We start from the raw sequence: 20,103 nt of genomic DNA, 5'->3' as shown, positions 1-20,103 counted from the left end.
TAAAGAATGTGTGCCTAGGTTAATTTTAAAAGGTGAATTATTTCCACTGATACCCTGAAGTCATACTCTTGTTACATTCCATGTGAACCTCTGGCCTTGGGTCTTGAGATGTGCTATGGAAAATATTCCCGCAGAGTCTTGAGCCACCAGGTTTAAGGCTATAATCCATTGCTTGAGAACTTAAGCATGCCTACTTTTAGTCATTCACTGTCATTTAGAAACAGCCCTCCAAAGTATTTTGCTAGCCAACAAGGCACCTGTTCCATGAACAAAGTTTGACAGAAGCAACAGCAGGTCAAGCTTAGAAGATGTAGGATTAGGTCCAGGACATATGGCCTATCTTATCTTCTGAAAGAACCTGCTTGTTTCCACAGGACCAAAGAGGTCTTCCCCTCAGATCTCACACTTCACAGGTACAGCTCCTGGGAACATGAAAGAGGACCTTCTTGGTAGATGGCCCTACAATGCAGAACTCAATCCTTTTGAAGGCCAGAATGCCCTCCCTCTCTTTGTTGTTCTTTTGGTAACAGGCAAAGATGTAAGTGTTGTATTGTGCAACTTTTTTTAAAAAAAAATGAGTGCTTATTTTGAATACAGGGATATTAGATCATTCCCCTCCCTCCTGACTTTCTAAAAAAAAGTAAAAACTTGGCTCTTTGAGCAAGCTTTTGAGAATGCAGCAGAATAGATAACATGAAACTATGAATGATAAACATGGAAGGGCCAGACGATGTTACTGGAAAACGATTTTGACAAGATGACATCGGTGATTACATGTTTTAATGGTTTTTATATATGTTTTGGAGCCCCCGGTGGCACAGTGGGTTAAAGCGCTGAGCTGCTGAGCTTGTTGACCAAAAGGTCGCAGGTTCGAATCCGGGGAGCGGTGTGAACTCCCGCTGTCAGCCCCAGCTTCTGCCAACCTAGCAGTTCGAAAACATGCAAATGTGAGTAGATCAATAGGTGCCACTCTGGAGGGAAGGTAACAGCGCTTCATGCAGTCATGCTGGCCACATGACCTTGGAGGTGTCTATGGAAAACGCCAGCTCTTCAGCTTAGAAATGGAGATGAGCACCATACCCCAGAGTCGGACACGACTGGACTTCATGTCAGGGGGAAACCTTTACCTTTACCTATATATGTTTTTATATTGGTATGTTGACTGTTTTTAATCACACTTTAATGAATGCATGGCATCAAATCATGCCAATATGTAACCCGCCTTGAATCGCTTTATGGTTGAGAAAGGCGGGCTATAAATGTCGTAAATAAATAAAATAAATACAGTTAATAGTTTAATTTTGGTTTGTCGTTTTGTATATTTTTGTATATTTTGTAGTTTTGCCTACCAGCATTCAACAAAATATGCCCTTTCTAGAAATTGTCTAGGTCTTCCAGGTGATTTTATGGTATACTCCTGCCAGAAGTTAACATAGAGTCACATTGGGGAACCTAAGAAATTCACTGGGAATTTTCTAGTTCCTTCTGGTCAAAATTATAGAGCCATTCATTTCAGTAGGCTTTGCTATTATCCACCATTTCTGTTTCCACAGAGAGTTCAAGACCATATTCCACCAATACGGGGATTGCACTGTAATAATAGTAAAAGTAGTAGAAATATCGGCACACAGGTTTCTCTTCCAACCATCTCTCTGTATCTGTCACCAAAGACAACTCTCTCATTCTAGCATTTTGCTTAAGGGTAAAGGTTTCCTCTGGCATTAAGTTTAGCACGTGCTTATCTTATCTCTAAGCCAAAGCGCTGGCATTGTCCATAGACACTTCCAAGATCATATGACCGGCATGACTGTAAGATGTGCTGCAGAAGTGGTACCTATTGATCTACTCATATTTGCACGTTTTTGAACTGCTAGGTCGGCAGAAGCTGGGGCTAACAATGGGAGCTCACCCCATTCCCTGGATTCAAACCGCCAACCTTTCAATCAGCAAGTTCAGCAGATCAGTGGCCTAACCCGCTGTGCCACTAGGAGCCCCGAAGGGTTTTATTTTAAATTCCCCTTGAATCAACTTTGATTTATAATGATCTTATGATGAAAGGCAGCCTTATAAGTTACACAATTACCAACAGTCCTGCTCAAGCCTTGTAAATCCAGGATTGTAATCTATCCATCTGTATAGTACTAGAGTTGCCACGTGAAAAGCAGAACTGAGCTCTTGTTGTTTTTAATGGCATTTTAAGAGGATATTTCAACAAGCAGAGGTTGTGTGACCAACACTCCTTGCTGAAATACCTTCTTCTACATGACTATTTAAGGTACCTGGTCATCCTGGTTAGGATCACCTATACAACTTGGGTTATCATCCAAACAGGACACAACCTTCTCAACATGTTCAGAAGCCTGCAGTGCATCACATTCAATGACTCTTTCCACAGAGAATGAGGAGGTCCAGGTTACACTCTGAAAATATTTGTGCTTTAATGTTACAAATACTCCTAGAAAGAGTACAACAATGTTCTTTGCCTCTACTGTAATCCAGCCAATAAAGTCAGGGATATCAAATGATTAGATCATTGAGAAAATACAACAAACAAACAAAACTAGAATCAAGCCCTAAATCTTGGCCGAGGATGGGGAAAAGAAAGAACACAAAAGTGTGGAGAATTGCGGGATAGCATGGCTTCTCTGCAGAAGAGCTTGGAGATTGTATTTTTTTTGGACTACAACTCCAAGAATCCTGGACCAACTAGGCCCATTGCTGAGGGGGGCTGGGATTTGCAGTCCCAAAATAACTTGCTCTACCTCTCCTCTTTAGTCCTCAGGTCACTTCTATGCAGTAGATGCCTCTTGACAGCAACAGTCCTGACCTATCTGTTTAAGGAATGAGTTCACTTTGCAAGGATGATGTAGTCAAGTCCTCCAAAGAGCACACAGAAGGGAGTGCTTCCTTCTCATATCGTCTGCCATGGTTTCCCAATGGACTGGATGTGCTCCTTGGCTTTCATCCTCAATGCTGCTATGCTGGTGTTCCGAGGGTCGACTTCTTCCAAAGGGAATTTGTCCACAAAGTTGGTCCCGCATTGATATGGTGGCGGTGGCCCCATGGCTCCCAGGGGTTGCAAGGTGTGTCCCATGGGGGGAGAGTTTAGGAAAGGGGGAGGGGTGTAGCTGCTGGGGAGGCTTTGGGGTGATGCCACGAAGCCCGGCAATGTCTGGAGGGGGCTGCTGTTGGACATGGGTGGGTTCAGCCATGACTCCAAGGGCAAATTGCTGCCAATGGTCCCAATGGTTGAAGGTTGTGGGGAGCGGTTGAAAGAGAGGATGGGTGAATCCTGCAACTTCATAGATGTCACTTCCAACTTCTCCTGCCTCCTCCACTTGGCTCTCCGATTCTGGAACCATACCTGAAAGACATAGCATAGAGTTAATTTCATGTCAAAGAGTACAGTTTTCCATTATTTTATCAACAGCTTTGGAAAAGTTACTTTGCTGTATCATGATTTCCAGAATCCAAGCCAAGCTAACTCAGTGATTCTGGGTCCTATTTTCCAAAAAAAGTAACTTTTCCAAGCTCTGGTAATTAAATAGTCATTTTTATTCTCTATTTTAACATGCATATACTTGTGAAACATCTAGATGAACTTTACATAAAGCAATCACATGTGTCTTTATTCAGAAGCAAAGTCCATTGTCAAATGAAATGGGTTTTCCAAGTAAGCACGGTAAGGGATGATTTGAGGAAAAAAAAATTGAGAAAAATCAGCATAAAGGAACCATGGTGGCACAATGGGTTAAACCCTTGTGCTGCTGATCTGCCAACCTGAAGCTTGGCAGTTCAGATCCACGAGATGGGGTGAGCTCCTGTTCCTGACAACCTAGTAGTTTAAAAACATGCAAATGTGAGTACATGAATAGGTACTGCTTCAGCAGGAAAAGGCAAAGATACGCTCCAAGCAATCTTGCCGGCCACACAACCAGGAGGTGACAACACAGGCTCCTCAGCTAAAAAATGGAGAAAGCACCTCCCCAGAGCCAGAGATGAACACAGCCTCCAGAAGCCGGAAATGAAAGGAGAAGCCTCTGCCTTTGTGTTTGTGCATCTCATTATACATGATTGTAAAGGCATTGACTGTTTGCCTATATATGTAAATGCTGTAATCTGATCTCAGCCCCTTAGGGAAGAAGGGAATATAAATAAAGTGTATTATTATTATTATTATTATTACTATTATTATTATATGCATAAGTGAAAAGCACAACAAAAAGGATACATGTCGCATAGCTATCTGTATGGATCCACATATATATAATGCTTCTTTTTCTAAATTTTAGAAAACACCTTCTGTATTCTTTTTCAGTGCATCCTTATCTGTGTCTTCTCAATGCATAACATTGAGCCCAATGGGCTTATTCCAAATAAGTGGATATAGGATGACAGCCCTAACATGAAACTTACTATCTGCATTTTTTCCATAATGGATATTTTTTTAAAAATCAATTATTACCCAAAGTACCAGAAGAAAATAAAGAGTTGACTTACACCAGTATCACCACTCCACCCTGGGAATATATAGGAGTAATTTGGGCAGTCATGTGCATAACCAGTAGGTTATGCTGGCAGGTAGTGACCAGACCTTGGAAAAGTTACTTTTTTGGGACTACTACTTCCAGAATCCCCAAAACATCAACAAATGCAGCGATGCCACTCTTCTGGGTGAGGCCTACTAGTCCCTCACAAATAGATGATCAGAATAAACAAATCAACAACAATGGTAACAAAGCATCCTCTGAGGATGCTTGCCATAGATGCAGGTGAAACGTCAGGAGAAAATGCCTCTAGAACATGGCCATATAACCCAGAAAAAACTACAACAACCCAACAATGGTAAAGACAAATGTAAAAAGTAACTGGTGCATATTCAGAAACAAAACACTACATTTTGCAGCATTTAACTCCCCAAAAATATACAGTGGATTTCAGCACTTCTTTTAAATCAGGGGTTTTCAACCTGTGGGTCCCCGGGTGTTTTGGACTACAACTCCCAGAAATCCCAGGTAGTTTACCAGCTGTTAGGATTTCTGGAAGTTGAAGACCAAAACATCTGGGGGCCCACAGGTTGAGGACCACTGTTTCAAATGAACACTTTCTATAGAATACTATAGACTGCCCATGCTGACTGAGGGATTTTGGGAGCTGTAGTCCAAAAGTCAACATATTTAAGATCAGTTAGAAGGACACCCAAAACTGTTCCTCCATGAAAAGGACTGGAAATGATAGGAAATTCTCATAGCATCATTCCTTGTGTCCCTGTATTGCGTTTTAGTCTATTCCAGAGGCAACTAGTCAGTTCCATGGAGTGAAACCCCTCTAGTCTGAATGTTAAATGACATGTTTGAGGTGCCCTATGCCTAGAACAGGTCCAACTCCTTGGATATATTATCTACTTTAAAATTAAGGTAAAAACCCAGAATAGATTCACTACTTCACAACAAAGGAGCCATCCGTTGCTGGTTTCCTCCCTAGTCCAGCAAATTGCTTCATCCTCGTCTTCAGAGCCCCCATAATTCCTGTCACTTTTCCCTTGTATCCTAATACATTTCTCCTGTGATCTCCAGCTTTATCACTTTTCAAGGCCAGCATTGTCATTAGGCAGAGTCTGGTGACCTTCCCAGACAACAGATGCTGGAGGGCAAGAACAGCCATCCGTTGGCTGACCTCTTGTGCCCTTTGGCCATACCCTTCTGTTGGAGATGAAGCTGAGCCTTCCATATTAGCCCAAGCTGTTCTTATGAACTGCCTCGTTTTAGGAATCTAGCACCCTGTTTGGAAGAAAGTGCACTTTTCTATGGTGTTCTTAAAAGTAGCCACACAAACATTAACTAGCAGGAGTAATATGGAAGTTGTAATACTTTCCCCAGCTTTGCTTACAACTCATTTGGGTAATACCTGAACAGGACATTATCAAAGTAGGGGTCATTGTGCCTAAGCCACCTCTACAAAGATGCATATTACAGCTGAGGCAACTTCTGGAACGTGTACAAGGTCACTTAAACAAATAAAGGTAGTGCTGGAAAAAATAAGGAACTCATCTGGAGGACCAAACAATAGCTCCACAGATTTTTTTTGCCTACAAGTCCACAGATCTATAACCATTGGCTATGATGGAAAGGCCTGATGAGGATGTAGGTTCAAAACACCTAGAAGGCCACAGCTTACCTCCAAGTGCCTGCTTTAGGGGAATAGCAGTTTTGAAAAACTCAATTGACATAAAGGTGCACTTGGAGTAGGGGTAGAAATGACCAAGTAATCTGTGCGTCTCCCTCTTCAGTCTGCTGCCCAGGTATTAACCGTGTGTGGGCAACTTCAACCTGCCTTGTTTTCTTTTATTATTGTTGTTTAACTTTAAGGCAAATTATTGGACTGGATAACCCCTTTGGGGAGAAAAAACGGGCTATAAATAAGTATAATAATAATAATCCTTCCAACAGAGGAAGCATTCAAGCAAGGAAAAACTTTTCCTATGAATGGCACACAAATTATGCCACATGTAAATCTATTCCAGTTCCCCCCCCCCCCCCACTTCAATAGCACAGGTTAGGGCAGGAGATAAATGTTTTCCTTTTGCTAATGGCTTGAATCTTATCGTTAGGTCCAACTAAAGTAGATCCTATGGTTTCTGTAAGTCGCTATTCAATTTGAATATACTCTAACTGGCTATCACTACATGCCAAAATGACCAAAATGAGACTATTGTACTTTGGGCATATTACAGTTGACTGGAAAAGGTGAGAATTCCTGGTAAAGCTGAAGATAGTAGGAAAAGAAGGAGACCTAATTGCAGCCAAATTGTTTCAATGCATGAAGCAATGGCCCTGTACTTGGAGGTCTCTGTTAAGAAGATCACTGTAAGTTGGAAGCTGACCTGACAATAAAACTCTATGTACTGATCAGGGATAGTTGGGGCTAAGAAAACTCCAGTAGAAAATCATGCTGATCTGACAGCAAATATTTGTTGATATCCAGGCTTTAGTCCACACATTAAAGGTAACTATCCAAAGTGCTGAACTAAGCTTCACACCTTGGATATCTTCTTCGGCCCAGAAAACACACAGCAACCCAAACAAGCAAACAGGAATTCATCTAAAGCCAAATAATGTTTGTGGATCATTATATTCCATCTTTCAAATTATTCTTGAACAATTTCCTTCAAACTGGAAATAATCCTCTCTCCACTTTTCTGGGTCTTTATAGACTCATTCACATGTGCTTTTCTAGTAAGCAAAAAGAAGACTGCTGTAGTCAAATATATAGACTGGGGCAATAAATACTTGCCTTCCCAGATTATGGTAGACTACAACTCCCATCAGCATTGCCAGTGCTTGGATCGTTTGTCCAACAATATTTGGAGGGCCAACCTTTTGCTTGATTTACATTTTTAAAATGTGTTCTTGAACATGAACTCAAGCTTGATCGGTTTAAAATGAAACCCTTTCCAAGCGCTTTTCTCCCATGCTTCCCACCAATAATGCCTTTCCATAAACTCGGATCTCTTCTCATTACCCACAAGATGGAATAAAATTAGTCCTGTTTTTCCACTGTTTGGGAGGCAGCTTGGGAAAAAAATCCACCTCGTTTTTTGGAATCCCTCCCAGAATTTTTACAGATGACTAGTAAATATTTCAGGCTTTTCAAACATTTTCATGATCCAGGGATTAAAGATCATTCAGCTTTAATTAAGCCCATAAAAACCTCCCACTTACAATTAAGGGGGGAAACACTAGACTCCCCCCTCCTTACAGTGGGAACTGAAAAGAGCCGAAAAGAATGAAGCAGCAGAATCTATATGATCTGTAGGGAATGGCATATATTTTATATCCAGTGTTGGGTTACAACTTTCAGAGAGGCTCTGAATGCTGGTAACTATAGTCTACATACACCTTTTCTGAATTCCGGTAATGACATTGTTCTGAGACTATTCACAAGTTAACAATGTGAAACAGTTTTAATTTTTTTAGCAAAACTGATTAAGTAAATACCCCATACAGAGTGAAGAGGCAAAGCCAGGAAGATAGTTCCACCTTGTTTTTTGTGCCATCAGTTGTGGGCTCCTCTCCCCAACAACAATATAGTACTAGATAATACAAATATTGTGCTATGATAATAATGCAATATATTGTATATAATATTATTTTTTTTGTCGTGTCAGGAGAGACTTGAGAAACTGCAAGTCGCTTCTGGTGTGAGAGAATTGGCCGTCTGCAAGGACATTGCCCAGGGGACGCCTGGATGAATTGATGTATTTATCATCCTTGTGGGAGGCTTCCCTCATGTCCCCGCATGAGGAGCTGGAGCTGATAGAGGGAGCTCATCCGCCTCTCCCCGGATTCGAACCTGCGACCTGTCGGTCTTCAGTCCTGCCGGCACAGGGGTTTAACCAACTGCACCACCGGGGGCTCCATATAATATTATCATGTAATACAATATACTACAACTACTACTAATAATAATACAATATAATAAAATTAATTATATATTATATATTACATGCAATATTGTTAATAATATTACAGTATCATGGCATAGTACAACATAGTAATATATAATGTTAATATTGTGCTATGCTAATAATATACATTGTATGTACATGTAAACTGCTCTGAGTCCCCATCAGAGTGAGAGAGGGCAGGATATAAATGCAACAAATAAATAAATAAATAAATAAATAAATACTATATTTACTGGAAAGTCCAGTTTTAGTAAGCAGATAAGTACTGCACGTTTCTCTGTTTTGTGAAGTATGGATATAAAAACTTTGCTCCTATTATGTGAAGATCTACACCTATTTTTAAAAATTGTTCTGTTCTGTTTGAGTTGAAATCCTAGATTGTGTTTGCATAGTGTAACTCTCAACTCAGTCTGCTACACAATTAAAGTGTTATGGTAACTTTGGTTAAGTATATCAGTATTGCCCAGATTGTGCTGAAAACTGACATTAACTGATTGTGTATCATGGAATGTGTCTGTATATTTAAAAAATGCATAGTTGTTGTTTCCAAATTCCAACTAAAAGTGGTACATGAAGAAAAATAGTTGCAATTGTTGCACAGCATCCAAGAATGGGCAACTACATAGACAGAATCCTGTTAGTTACTTCCAATTACAGTAGACCCACTGAACCCATTGTTAGCATGTTATCAAGTGAGTTAATATGTAGGTCAATCCAGTTGTTTCTGAAGCTCTACTGAAGACTGAAACAGAATGTAGGCCTATGGAAAATAGTTATACTTGTTTAACTCTCCATACACAACCATGAATGGAAAACTAAGAATGGGCAACTTAGAAGTCCCTGAACAGACTCAAAAGTGGAGTGGGCAGATCAAAAGATAACCTGGCAAAATGGCACAACCTAGAAGAATCCTCCACCTTATGGGACTGTGGAGCAGAACAAACAACTCTGCATCTGTATGCTTGTCCACAATGCTCTGCCTCATGCACAGAAGAAGAATTGGTTGAAGCTACAGACAATGCAATTACTGTTGAAGGCTTTCATGGCTGGAATCACTGGGTTGTTGTAGATTTTTTGGGCTATATGGCCATGTTCTAGAAGCATTCTCTCCTGAAGTTCCGCCTGCATCTATGGCAGGCATCCTCAGAGGTTGTGAGGTATATTGGAAACTAAGCAAGGGAGGTTTGACCTCACAACCTCTGAGGATGCTTGCCATAGATGCAGGCAAAATGTCAGGAGAGAATGCTTCTAGAACATGGCCATATAGCCCAAAAAAACTCTCTGGTGGATGCTCCTTCTTTGGAAGCTTTTATACAGAGGCTGGATGGCCATCTGTCAGGGGTGATTTGAATGCAATATTCCTGCTTCTTAGCAGGGGGTTGGACTGGATGGCCCATGAGGTCTCTTCCAACTCTTTGATTCTATGATTCTAGAACATGGCCATATAGCCTGAAAAACCTACAACAACCCAGTGCAATTACTGTTGCTCATTTTTGGTCTAAAATTATTTAGCCGCTTGTGCTCCCTCTATTTTATCAGTTTTACATTTATTTATGCAATGCTTTTGACACTAAATAAAACCATGGACTGAATACATTCACTATGCAATAGGTACAAAAGTACAACCATGGATGTAAGGGAGATTACATATAGGAATGACTTCAACAAAGTAAATGTGGTGTAGTACTTTGAGCTAGGACTCTGGAAGACCAAGGTTCAAATCCTTACTTGGCATTGAAATCCATTGGGTGACCAAGTCACATTGTTTCACCTTCAGACAATATCAATGGAAACCCCTTGCTAAGAAAACCCATTGTAAGGTCAGTTTGAGTTGTAAATTACTTGAAGGCACACAACAAGAACAACAAAGACACCAATGTGATGCCAACCAGGATCATGAAACCATAATAAACTTCACTTTGAGAAGACAACAAAAGGTGCAACTACACTATACAACAAGTATGGCAAATTTAAGAGGTGTATGAACCTCACTTGCCTAGTTTCTATCATATGTGAGGAGCTAAAGATTGAAGGTGGGAAAAGTTAAGAACTTTTAAAAGGTACTTAAAAATGCAGATGGCTGAGAGAATCTTGAGAAAAGTAAATCTGATCATTGTACAAACAAGAAACAATTGCTCTGTGTGAGATTCAAAGGTCCATGCATTTTATGCTTGAAGACCTTATCTTCATGTCCACAATGGTAGCTGGTAGATTCATTGGGGTGGTAAACTTAGTCTAATATTCAAGGAATTATCCAAGTTGCTTAACTGTATACGCTAACCGGGTTCACTACAGTGCCTTTCAAATGCAATGCAAAATATTCACCGGATTTATTACCCCACTGACATGGAAGCTCCCACTGAAAGAACAGTTAAATTGTAGCCCTATTGGTTGTGGGATTTCAGGAGTTGTAGTCTAAAAGGGTATCTTGTTTGACCTGTGCCAAAGGGTTGCAAGAGAACCCCTAGTCTTGCTAACAAAATAGCATAATTGGATGTGGGAATGAGTTTCATAGCATTTCACACTAGAGAGTTAATGCAGTAGCACAGCTGGCTCAAAATCAGAAATAAATGCACCAACAAGAAGCTTATCAAAACAATCCCTATCTCTGGGTCTTGCAGGATGCAAGGGTGCCATTTTGTTGCAGGTGGAAGAAAACGTCTTCCACGGCCCTTGGGTGCCCCCGACCACCCAGGAGTATTCCTTAAACAGAGCTAACTGGCCATAGTAATAGTGCTATGAAGTGACTATTATACTGAAGAAATAAATGGGTTCACGTCCTAGGTGAGCATGCCAAAGGCACAAATCTGTTTGCTTAACAAATATAAAAGGGATGACCGATTGACCTTTGGAAAAAATATTGCTATAAGATACCAAGATATTATTTTTTAAAAGAAAATAAATACATTTTTTTTGTTTTTGTGAGATTCTTGTTTATCTCCTATCAGAATTAGAAGTGCATCAAAAATATTGCATTGCACTGCACTCAGACCACTAGTTTTTATTAACTACCATATATACTTGAGTATAAGCTGAGTTTTTCAGCCCTTTTTTTAGGCTGAAAAAGCTCCCCTCAGATTACACTCAAATTTATTATTTTCCTCTAATAATAATAGTTATTATTATTATTATTATTATTATTACATTTTTATTTTACTCTATTATTACTACATTTATTATTTTACTCTATTTATTATTGTTGTTATTATTAAAATTATTATTTTACTTTATTATCACTACATTTCCATTATTTTACTCTATTATTACTATTATTATTGTATTTCCATTATTTTACTCTATTATTATTATTATTATTATTATTATTATTATTATTGCATTGATAATTTCACCTGCTGTATTATTAAGCACGTTTACATTCAAGGTTAGAATAATAGTTTAATCAGAGTTAGGCAGTCTTATCTTAAATTACAGTTTTATGCTAATATTCAAAAACATTTAACCTACCGATGCCCCAATTAATTTTATTTTATCTATTATTATTTTGATATTTGCCAGTAGCTGCTGCATTTCCTACCATTGACTCCGCTTATACTCGAGTCAATACATTTTCCCAGTTTTTTTGTGGTAAAATTAGGTGCCTCGGCTTATATTCGGATCGGCTTATACTGGAGTATATATGGGTAATACAATCATGTTTGACAGGCAGTGGGAAGGGATACAGAGGTACTGTGATTTATTCCCCACTGTTCCAGAAATGAATGTAGTTTTGCTTCTGTTTTGCAATGTAATCTTGAATATATTCTACAGCAAGATTAGCCACTTTGATGTGAATCCTTCTCAGCCAACTTCCAAAATCATAACAAAAATGTATTGGACTGAATAAATAGATTTAGCTGAAGGATCTTTTAGCAGCTTTGAGACTAAGGGCCCTTCCACACAGCCCTATAACCCAGAATATCAAGGCAGAAAGAAAATCCCACAATATCTGCTTTGAACTCTGTTATCTGAGTCCACACTGCCATATATTCCAGTTCAAAGCAGATAATGTGGGATTTTATTCAGCTGTGTGGAAGGAGCCTACGAGAAGGCTTGAAAACATAAGTCTATTTCATCAAATGCAGGCTAGATTGAGCTAGAAACAGTTAACCAGATTTCAGAGTCTTGTTGCGTTGGGTTGCAGTTTTTCAAAGAAAGGGGCACTTTCATTCAGAATTGTGCATGGAGGGGTGATTTCACTTATTTATTCCCCTTCAAGTCGGGACCCACAAAAATGGGATTTCCAAACACAATGATTACAGTTTGGTTACTAAACAATTTTGGGAAAGTTAGTGATAGTTTAACCAAGTATTAATTGCCATGCAAAGTGGCAGAGCTCTAAAAACAGAGGATACAGGCTGAGAAACAGATTAGAGATGGGATTTTCCACAGTGTTCTGAGCTGAAAATAATAGATGAAAATGAACTCAACTGGACAACACCTAATTTCTAACTGGTTTTTTCTTTGCTTCCTGGGTCTGTCTTTCTGTTCTCCAGATCCCTGGCACTTTATCAATAAGTAGGGGTTTAGAATTCATTCAAATACACTACGTTGGCATAAATGGCTTTGCAAATAACCTTAGCGACATGTTTCCCCAATACGCCACTCAACTTCCCAGGTGAGTGTGAAGAATCTGATTCACAAAATGTGAAACCAAACACTCACAATTAGAGAGCAAGATTACAGTCTAGATTGATAAAGAGAGAAGATAAGAAAACCAGATTAAAAGGGGGAAAATCCATTTACACACCATTTAGCATGTGTGCAAACCCGAAATTATCCTCTGGGCAAGAGGAGAGAAAGAGAAGAAGGAAAGCCTTTAAACTGGATTAGTAAGCAAAGGTTGCTTTTGATTGAGGTCTCCTAATGAAGGAAACAAGGAGTGGGAGAGGATTAACTGTCCAAGATTTCACAGGGGAGCCAGAACAGGAGCGGAAAGGAACAGACAAGTTGTCTTCTCACCTGAACTCTCACTTCTGGAAGATTGACTTTCATCGCCAGCTCCTCTCGGCTGTAGACATCCGGGTAATGGGATTTCTCAAAGGCTCGCTCCAGTTCGTGCAACTGGTAGGTGGTGAATGTAGTCCGATTCCTCCGGTGCTTCTTTTTGGGCTGGTCTTCATCAGAAAGTTTGCCATCGCTGTTGTTGCAAGCGGGCAGCTCTGGACTCAGGCAGTCCTCCGAACGTTTGGGACAGAAAGGATCTGAGAAGGAAGAAGAGGCCGGCAAGGCTAAGTCCACTGACTGATTCAATCAGAAGAATGTATGGATTTTAGCAGACTGACCCCAACACAATGAAGGGCATTTATTTTTCAGAATCTGCAAGTCCCATTTGGTCCAATAATATTTGCTTTCCAAATTATCAATTTCCATGTTGGCTGGTAAATTTTGCCTTTTGCCTGATTTTAACATTCTGAGATTTTTGCACATGGAAGTTTGCTAGAAATTATTGTTCTCTATACATTTTTTTGAAATAGGAAAATAATAAGGGTATTAATCATCATCACTGTCACCATTACTGAATCTTCATGCATAAAGATGATTTTTTAAAAACAACAACTTGCCTTGAGTGAGTTCTGGGATATTTTGGACTCTCACAAGAATGCTACCTTCTTTAGGGTTAGCACCATTCCTAATGTTAGCCATAGGATATTCTGTATACTTTGGCGTTTCTCGAATCTACTGAGATTTCTCTCCTCCTTCTCAACCTTATGGTCAAGCTAGTGATTATCAGAATATGTCACTTTCGTTTTTCAGCATCATGGTTCACTGAGCACTGGCAGGGGACTTTTTTGTGTGTCCTATTATGTTACATTGATTGGGAGAAAAAAGTACCAAAATTTCAAAAACCAATAGATTTCTTGGAATAGTCGTGGTGGGTTACTATTGTTTTATTTGCTAGTTAGAACAGCATTTCTCAACCTGGGCATTGGGACCCCTGGGGGAGGTCATGAAGGGGTGTCAAACGGGTTGCCAAAAACCATCAGAAAACACAGTATTTTATGTTGGTCATCAGGATTCTTTATGCGAAGTTTGGCCCAATTCTGTCATTTGTGGGGTTCAAAATGCTCTTTGATTGTAGGTGAACTATAAATCCCAGCAACTACAACTCCCAAATGTAAAGCTCTACTTTCCCCAAACTCCACCAGTGTTCAGATTTGGGCATATTGCATATTCATGCCAAGTTTGGTCCAGAGCCATCATTGTTTGAGTCCACAGTGCTCTCTGGATGTAGGTGAACCACAACTCCAAAATTCAAGGTCAATGCCCAACAAACCCTTTCAGTCTTTTTTGTTGGTCATGGGAGTTCTGTGTGACATGTTTGGTTCAATTCCATCGTTGGTGGAGTTGCACTTTGATTGTAGGTTGACTATAAATCCCAGCAACTACAACTCCCAAATGGCAAAATCCCATCAGTATTTGGTTGAAGTTTGCCCATGCCTGTTCTAAAGACTTCCTTCAGTGAGTTTTCCTTAGATGAAATTAACAATTGGATTTCACCAACTGAACATAAAGCAACATGTTTTGCATGAACATGAGCTTTGAGATCACAGTGTGCTCTCAGTTTGCATGCCTGTCTTTTGCAGGGTCAAAACCTTTCTTCCCCCCCCCGAATCCATACTGCATCTGTGCTATGTGAATCATGTCTTGGTAAGCATCTGGTTAGCTGTCGTGAGCTACACTGAAAGCACCGGTTCAAACAAACCTTGATCTAATTGAGTGAGACATTTGCTCAAGTCTTTTGGGGTCCAGTCAGGAGGAGCGAAGGTGCAAAAATGATGATTTGAGGAAGTGGTGGATCATTCAAATGATACTGTTCATTTGGTTTTGCACCAAGCAACCAGAATTTGTGAGCAAAGCTATGCTGTATTGTTGAAGGCTTTTATGGCAGGAATCACTGGGTTGTTGTAAGTTTTCCAGGCTATATGGCCATGCCCCAGAAGCACCCTCTCCTGACGTTTCACCTGCATCTATGGCAGGCATCCTCAAAGACTGTGAGGTCTGTTGGAAACTAGAACAATTCCACAGATATATAAACCCCATTTTCCTAGTTTCCAACAGGCCTCACAACCTCTGAGGATGCATGCAATAGATGGAGGCAAAATGTCAGGAGAGAATGCTTCTGAAATTCACAACAACCCAAACCTATGCTGAATTGTTCAATTCTAAATTTGTGCGGATTTCAGTAGAATGTAAAAATCATATGGCGTCCCCTGGGCAACGTCCTTGCAGACGGCCAATTCTCTCACACCAGAAGTGACTTGCAGTTTCTCAAGTCACTCCTGACACGACAAAAGAAAGGTAGATGTATATGTAAAGTCACTAATCTGTGCATCTTTGAGTGTAAACCTAACTGAATTCAGTGGAGTTTATTTCTCCCCAAAGGTCACAATTCATTTTGGGATTAATAGCAGCTTCATTTTTGTCATCAGAGCAGTATTGTTTTGATCTTGGAATTTTATTTTGAAATATTTTTAAAAGCAGGGAAGAAAAAGTGGGAACACACATTGCTATATAACAGCATCACTAATTCAACTATCCTCCACCTGGATGGGACATTTGAATCCTCTTGAGTCATATTTTGTTGCACAATCAACAAAAAACTAGACTCACAGCATAGACGTTTTAGAACATCATCACCTAACAGTTGTATATAATGCCTCCAACTTTTCACCGCCTGCCATGTACAAGGAGTTTCTAACACAGTGGTTCTGAATCTTCCTAATGCCGCAATTTCTCATGTTGCGGTGACCCATAACCATAACATTATTTTTGTTGCTACTTCATAACTGTCATTTTGCTACTGTTATGAATCGTAATGTAAATATCTGATGTGTGGGATGTATTTTCATTCACTGGACCAAATTTGGCACAAATACCCAATGCGTCCAAATTTGAATCCCGCTTAAGTGGCAGAGGGGAAAAAGGAAGGGGCCTGAGAATGTTAGGAATGGTGGGAGTTGAAGTCCAAAACACCTGGAGGGTCTAAGTTTGCCCAAACCTGCTTTAGAAGAATGAAGAGAAACATTTCCACTTACTCACTTAAGGTAAATGTTTTGCCCTGACATTAAGTCCAGTCATGTCCGACTCTGGGGGTTGGTGCTCATCTCCATTTCTAAACCGAAGAGCCGGCGTTGTCTGTAGACACCTCCAAGGTCATGTGGCCAGCACTGTTAAGCAACTTAAGCAACCCATTAAAATTAAACTAGACAGAAAGAAAGAGGTTGCGATCCACCAGCATCTCACTACTGATCAGATCCATTGATTCTACTAGATGCCAATTTACATATGATAGCAACACCAAAGTAAGCAGATACTGACTATTGGTCTTAGCTGCCATTATTGCAGGGTTACTTCGGAAATTGACGTTAAGCAACCTTAGCATCTCTCAGCTGGGTTTAAGTTTTGTTTGAAAGGTTTAATAGAACGGGTTTATCCTCTCTCCCTAAAAAAATGGTAAGAAAAAACTCTTTCTACAAGGATCTGATCCAAATGCGCACACTTCACTGCAGTCTCAAACTTGCCAGTGTTAAGAATGGTGCCTATATTTAAGTAATAGACTCATCTTACGTGGGTTTAATGAAGAGTATTAATGAATTATCTGGGAATTGTGTTGTCAATGGGTTTCAAGGCCAGAATCACTGGGTTGCTGTGAGTTTTCCGGGCTGTATGGCCATGTTCCAGAAGCATTCTCTCCTGATGTTTTACCCACATCTATGGCAGGCATCCTCAGAGGTTGTGAGGTTTGTTGGAAACAACGCAAGTGGGGTTTATATATATGTAGAATAATGTCCAGGGTAGAGAAAGAACTCATCTGTTGGAGGCTAGTGCGAACTTTGCAATTGGCCACTTTGATTAGAACTGAATAGCCTTGCAGTTTCGAGGCTTGGCTGCTTCCTGCCTGGGGGAAAACCTTTGTTGGAAGTGATTAAGCAGCCCTGATTGTTTCTTGTCCTGGGACTGTCTTTATGGCTATGTCCAGCTTGCCCTACCAAGGTTCAGGATCTTTAATTCCTCCCCCCCCCCACCACCTTTGCCTTTTTCTTCCTCTGTAATTCTGCTTTTGATTTAAGAGGATGAGGGCATGTCTTAAGCACTCTTGTTGGAGTTCAAAATGTGCATGTCCCATATGGAAGACTTGAACGCCTGCCTTGACTAATTTTAGTAAAAGTAAGTGTTGTTAAAAATTAGGCAAGTGGGGATATATATCTGGGGAATGTCCAGGGTGGGAGAAAGAACTTTTGTCTGCTTGAGGCAGGTGTGAATGTTGCAATTGGCCTCCTTGATTAGCATTTAATGGCCTTGCAGCTTCAAAGCCTGGCTGGTTGCTGCCTGTTGCAATTGGCTACCTTGATTAGCATTTATACTACTTTATGCAATACTTTTGATACAAAATAAATAAATAAAAATTAGCATGATGCATGATAATAATAATGTTTTAAATATATTTTAATCTAATGTTTTAACTTTTGTATAATGTTGTACGTAATGTGTTAGAGTCCCCTAGAGTCCCCTTTCGAGGGTTGAGAAGGACAAGGTAGAAATGTTGCTGGTTGTTGCCTATTGCAATTAGGCACCTTGATTAGCATTTATACTAATTTATGTCATGCTTTTGATATGAATTAAATAAATAGCATCTAATGGCCTTGAAGCTTCAAAGCCAGGCTGGTTGCTGTCTGTTGCAATTGGCCACCTTGATTAGTGTTTAATGGCTTTGCAGCTTCGAATCCTGGCTGGTGGCTGCCTGTTGCAATTGGCCACCTTGATTAGCATTTATACTAATTTATGTAATGCTTTTAATATGAAATAAATAAATAAATAAAAAGCATTTAATGGCCTTGCAGCTGGGAAACCTGGCTGGTTGATGCCTATTGCAATTGGCCACCTTGATTAGTGTTTAATGGCCTTGCAGCTTCAAAACCTGGCTGGATGCTGCCTGTCGCAGTTGGCCACCTTGAGTAGCATTTAATGGCTTTGCAACTTCAAACCCTGGCTTTTTGGGGGTGGGGGTGGGGGTGGGGGTGGGGGGAGGTCCTGAAGCTGTTAAGAATGGTGGGAGTAGAAGCCCCAAAAACCTGGAGGGCCCAAGTTGGCCTGCTCTATATAGCTAAGGTAGAAGTCAAAGACTGGTTGATGTAGGTTTTTTCGGGCTATATGGCCATGTTTGAGAGGCATTCTCTCCTGGCGTTTCGCCTGCATCTATGGCAAGCATCCTCAGAGGTAGTGAGAAGTCAAGGGTGCTGGAGAGTGGGGATGGGATACTTCTCCCAAACGTCCTGCCCCTTTTTCCCTGCCTTACCTTCGAAGTGCTCTTCGGGGCCCCCTTCGGCCTCTTGCCCGGGCATCTGCTCGGCTGGCATTTTGGGGAAGCAGTCCCGGGGGCTGATCTTGCCCGGTGCCTCTTGGCCCGCCCGGCCGCCCCCTCCAGCCGCCTCTCCGCCTTGGAAGCTGCCAAGAAGAGGGTCTTCTTTGGGGAAGCCCAGGATGGCTTCGATACTGTGCAGCCTGGAGGGGTTCCCTCCTCCTCCTCCTCCTCCTCCGCTTCCTCCTCCTCCGGGGCTCCGGACCAAATGTCCCGACAAGGAGAAGCCCCCTCCTCCTCCTCCTCCTGCGCTCCCTCCTCCGCCGTCGGTGGCCATGCTCACCAGCGCGCCTTGCTGCAGATGCATGGGCTTGGGGAGCCTCTTCCCTTCGAGGAAAGTCGCGCAAGAGCCTTGAGTTGCGCCTCTAGACCCTCCCGACGGATTTGCGCTCCTTCGGTGTCAGCGCGGGCAAGAAGAAGAGGCCAAAGAGGAGCAGCAGCAGGAGGAGGAGGAGGCTCTCCTCTAAGCCGCTTCGCCTTCTCTTCCTCCTCCTCCTTGGAGAAGCCTTGTCCTCGAAGGGCCCGCTTGGGATGAGAGAGAGAAAGCCCTTCACGTCCGCCCTTCGGGTTGCGCACCAAACGCCGCTCCTCTTTGGAGATCCTTCCTTTTCCTTCCGTCCTCTCTCTCTTTTTGCCGCGGATTAGGCATCGGAGGGAAGCCAACTTCGGGCTGAGCCGAGCCCCGCCCCCTTTCTCCCCCTAAGCCCCTCCCTTTTCCCTGTGCCTTCCTCCCCATCCGTCTAAAAAAAGTCCAAGAAAGGACCTTCCCCCGAATTCACTTCTTATAGGGTTGGATTGGACCTGCTGGGAAAGAGAAACAATATACCCTACCCTATGTGTTGTCGAAGGCTTTCATGGCCGGAATAACTGGGTTGCTGTGAGTTTTCCGGGCTGTCTGGCCAAGTTCTAGAAGCATTCTCTCCTGACGTTTCGCCTCCATCTATGGCAGGCATCCTCAAAGGTTGTGAGGTTTGTTGGAAACTAGGCAAGTGAGGTTTATATATCTGTAGGATAATATGGAGGGTTATGTTCCAGAAGCATTCTCTCCTGACGTTTCTCCTGCATCTATGGCAGGCATCCTCAAAGATTGTGAGGTCTGTTAGAAACTAAGCAAGTGGAGTTTATATATCTGTGGGATAATATGGAGGGTTATGTTCCAGAAGCATTTTCTCCTGACGTTTCGCCTCCATCTATGGCAGGCATCCTCAAAGTTTGTGAGGTCCGTTGGAAACTAGGCAACTGAGGTTTATATATCTGTGGGATAATATGGAGGGTT

General features: G+C 41.3%; 1 protein-coding gene across 1 annotated transcript; it reads right to left on the bottom strand.

Annotated features, from left to right (window-relative positions):
• Positions 1–2,413: 2,413 nt before the first annotated feature.
• On the bottom strand, positions 2,414–19,110 carry RAX (retina and anterior neural fold homeobox). The gene is made up of 3 exons (XM_060761345.2): positions 18,765–19,110; positions 13,427–13,668; positions 2,414–3,364 (listed from the first exon to the last, which is right to left on the bottom strand). The coding sequence occupies exons 1-3, from the start codon at positions 19,102–19,104 to the stop codon at positions 2,912–2,914; spliced, it is 1,035 nt and encodes a 344-aa protein (XP_060617328.2). The 5' UTR covers positions 19,105–19,110; the 3' UTR covers positions 2,414–2,911.
• Between the last annotated feature and the right edge of the window lie 993 nt (positions 19,111–20,103).

The sequence above is a fragment of the Anolis sagrei genome, chromosome 2 (genome assembly GCF_037176765.1).
Source record: "Anolis sagrei isolate rAnoSag1 chromosome 2, rAnoSag1.mat, whole genome shotgun sequence".
Lineage (NCBI taxonomy): Eukaryota > Metazoa > Chordata > Lepidosauria > Squamata > Dactyloidae > Anolis > Anolis sagrei.
Note: the sequence above shows the minus strand (reverse complement) of the source record. Positions and strands in the feature narration are given on the sequence as shown.

What these genes read in the sequence shown, in the direction of transcription:
- RAX (XM_060761345.2), bottom strand. Translation starts at nt 19,104, where the DNA reads ATGGCCACCGACGGCGGAGGAGGGAGCGCAGGAGGAGGAGGAGGAGGG. An exon ending in CCCCGAAGAGCACTTCGAAG is followed by an intron (nt 13,669 to 18,764) that starts GTAAGGCAGGGA and finishes CTTCCTTCTCAG; the next exon opens with ATCCTTTCTGTCCCAAACGT. An exon ending in TTCCAGAAGTGAGAGTTCAG is followed by an intron (nt 3,365 to 13,426) that starts GTGAGAAGACAA and finishes TATGTCTTTCAG; the next exon opens with GTATGGTTCCAGAATCGGAG.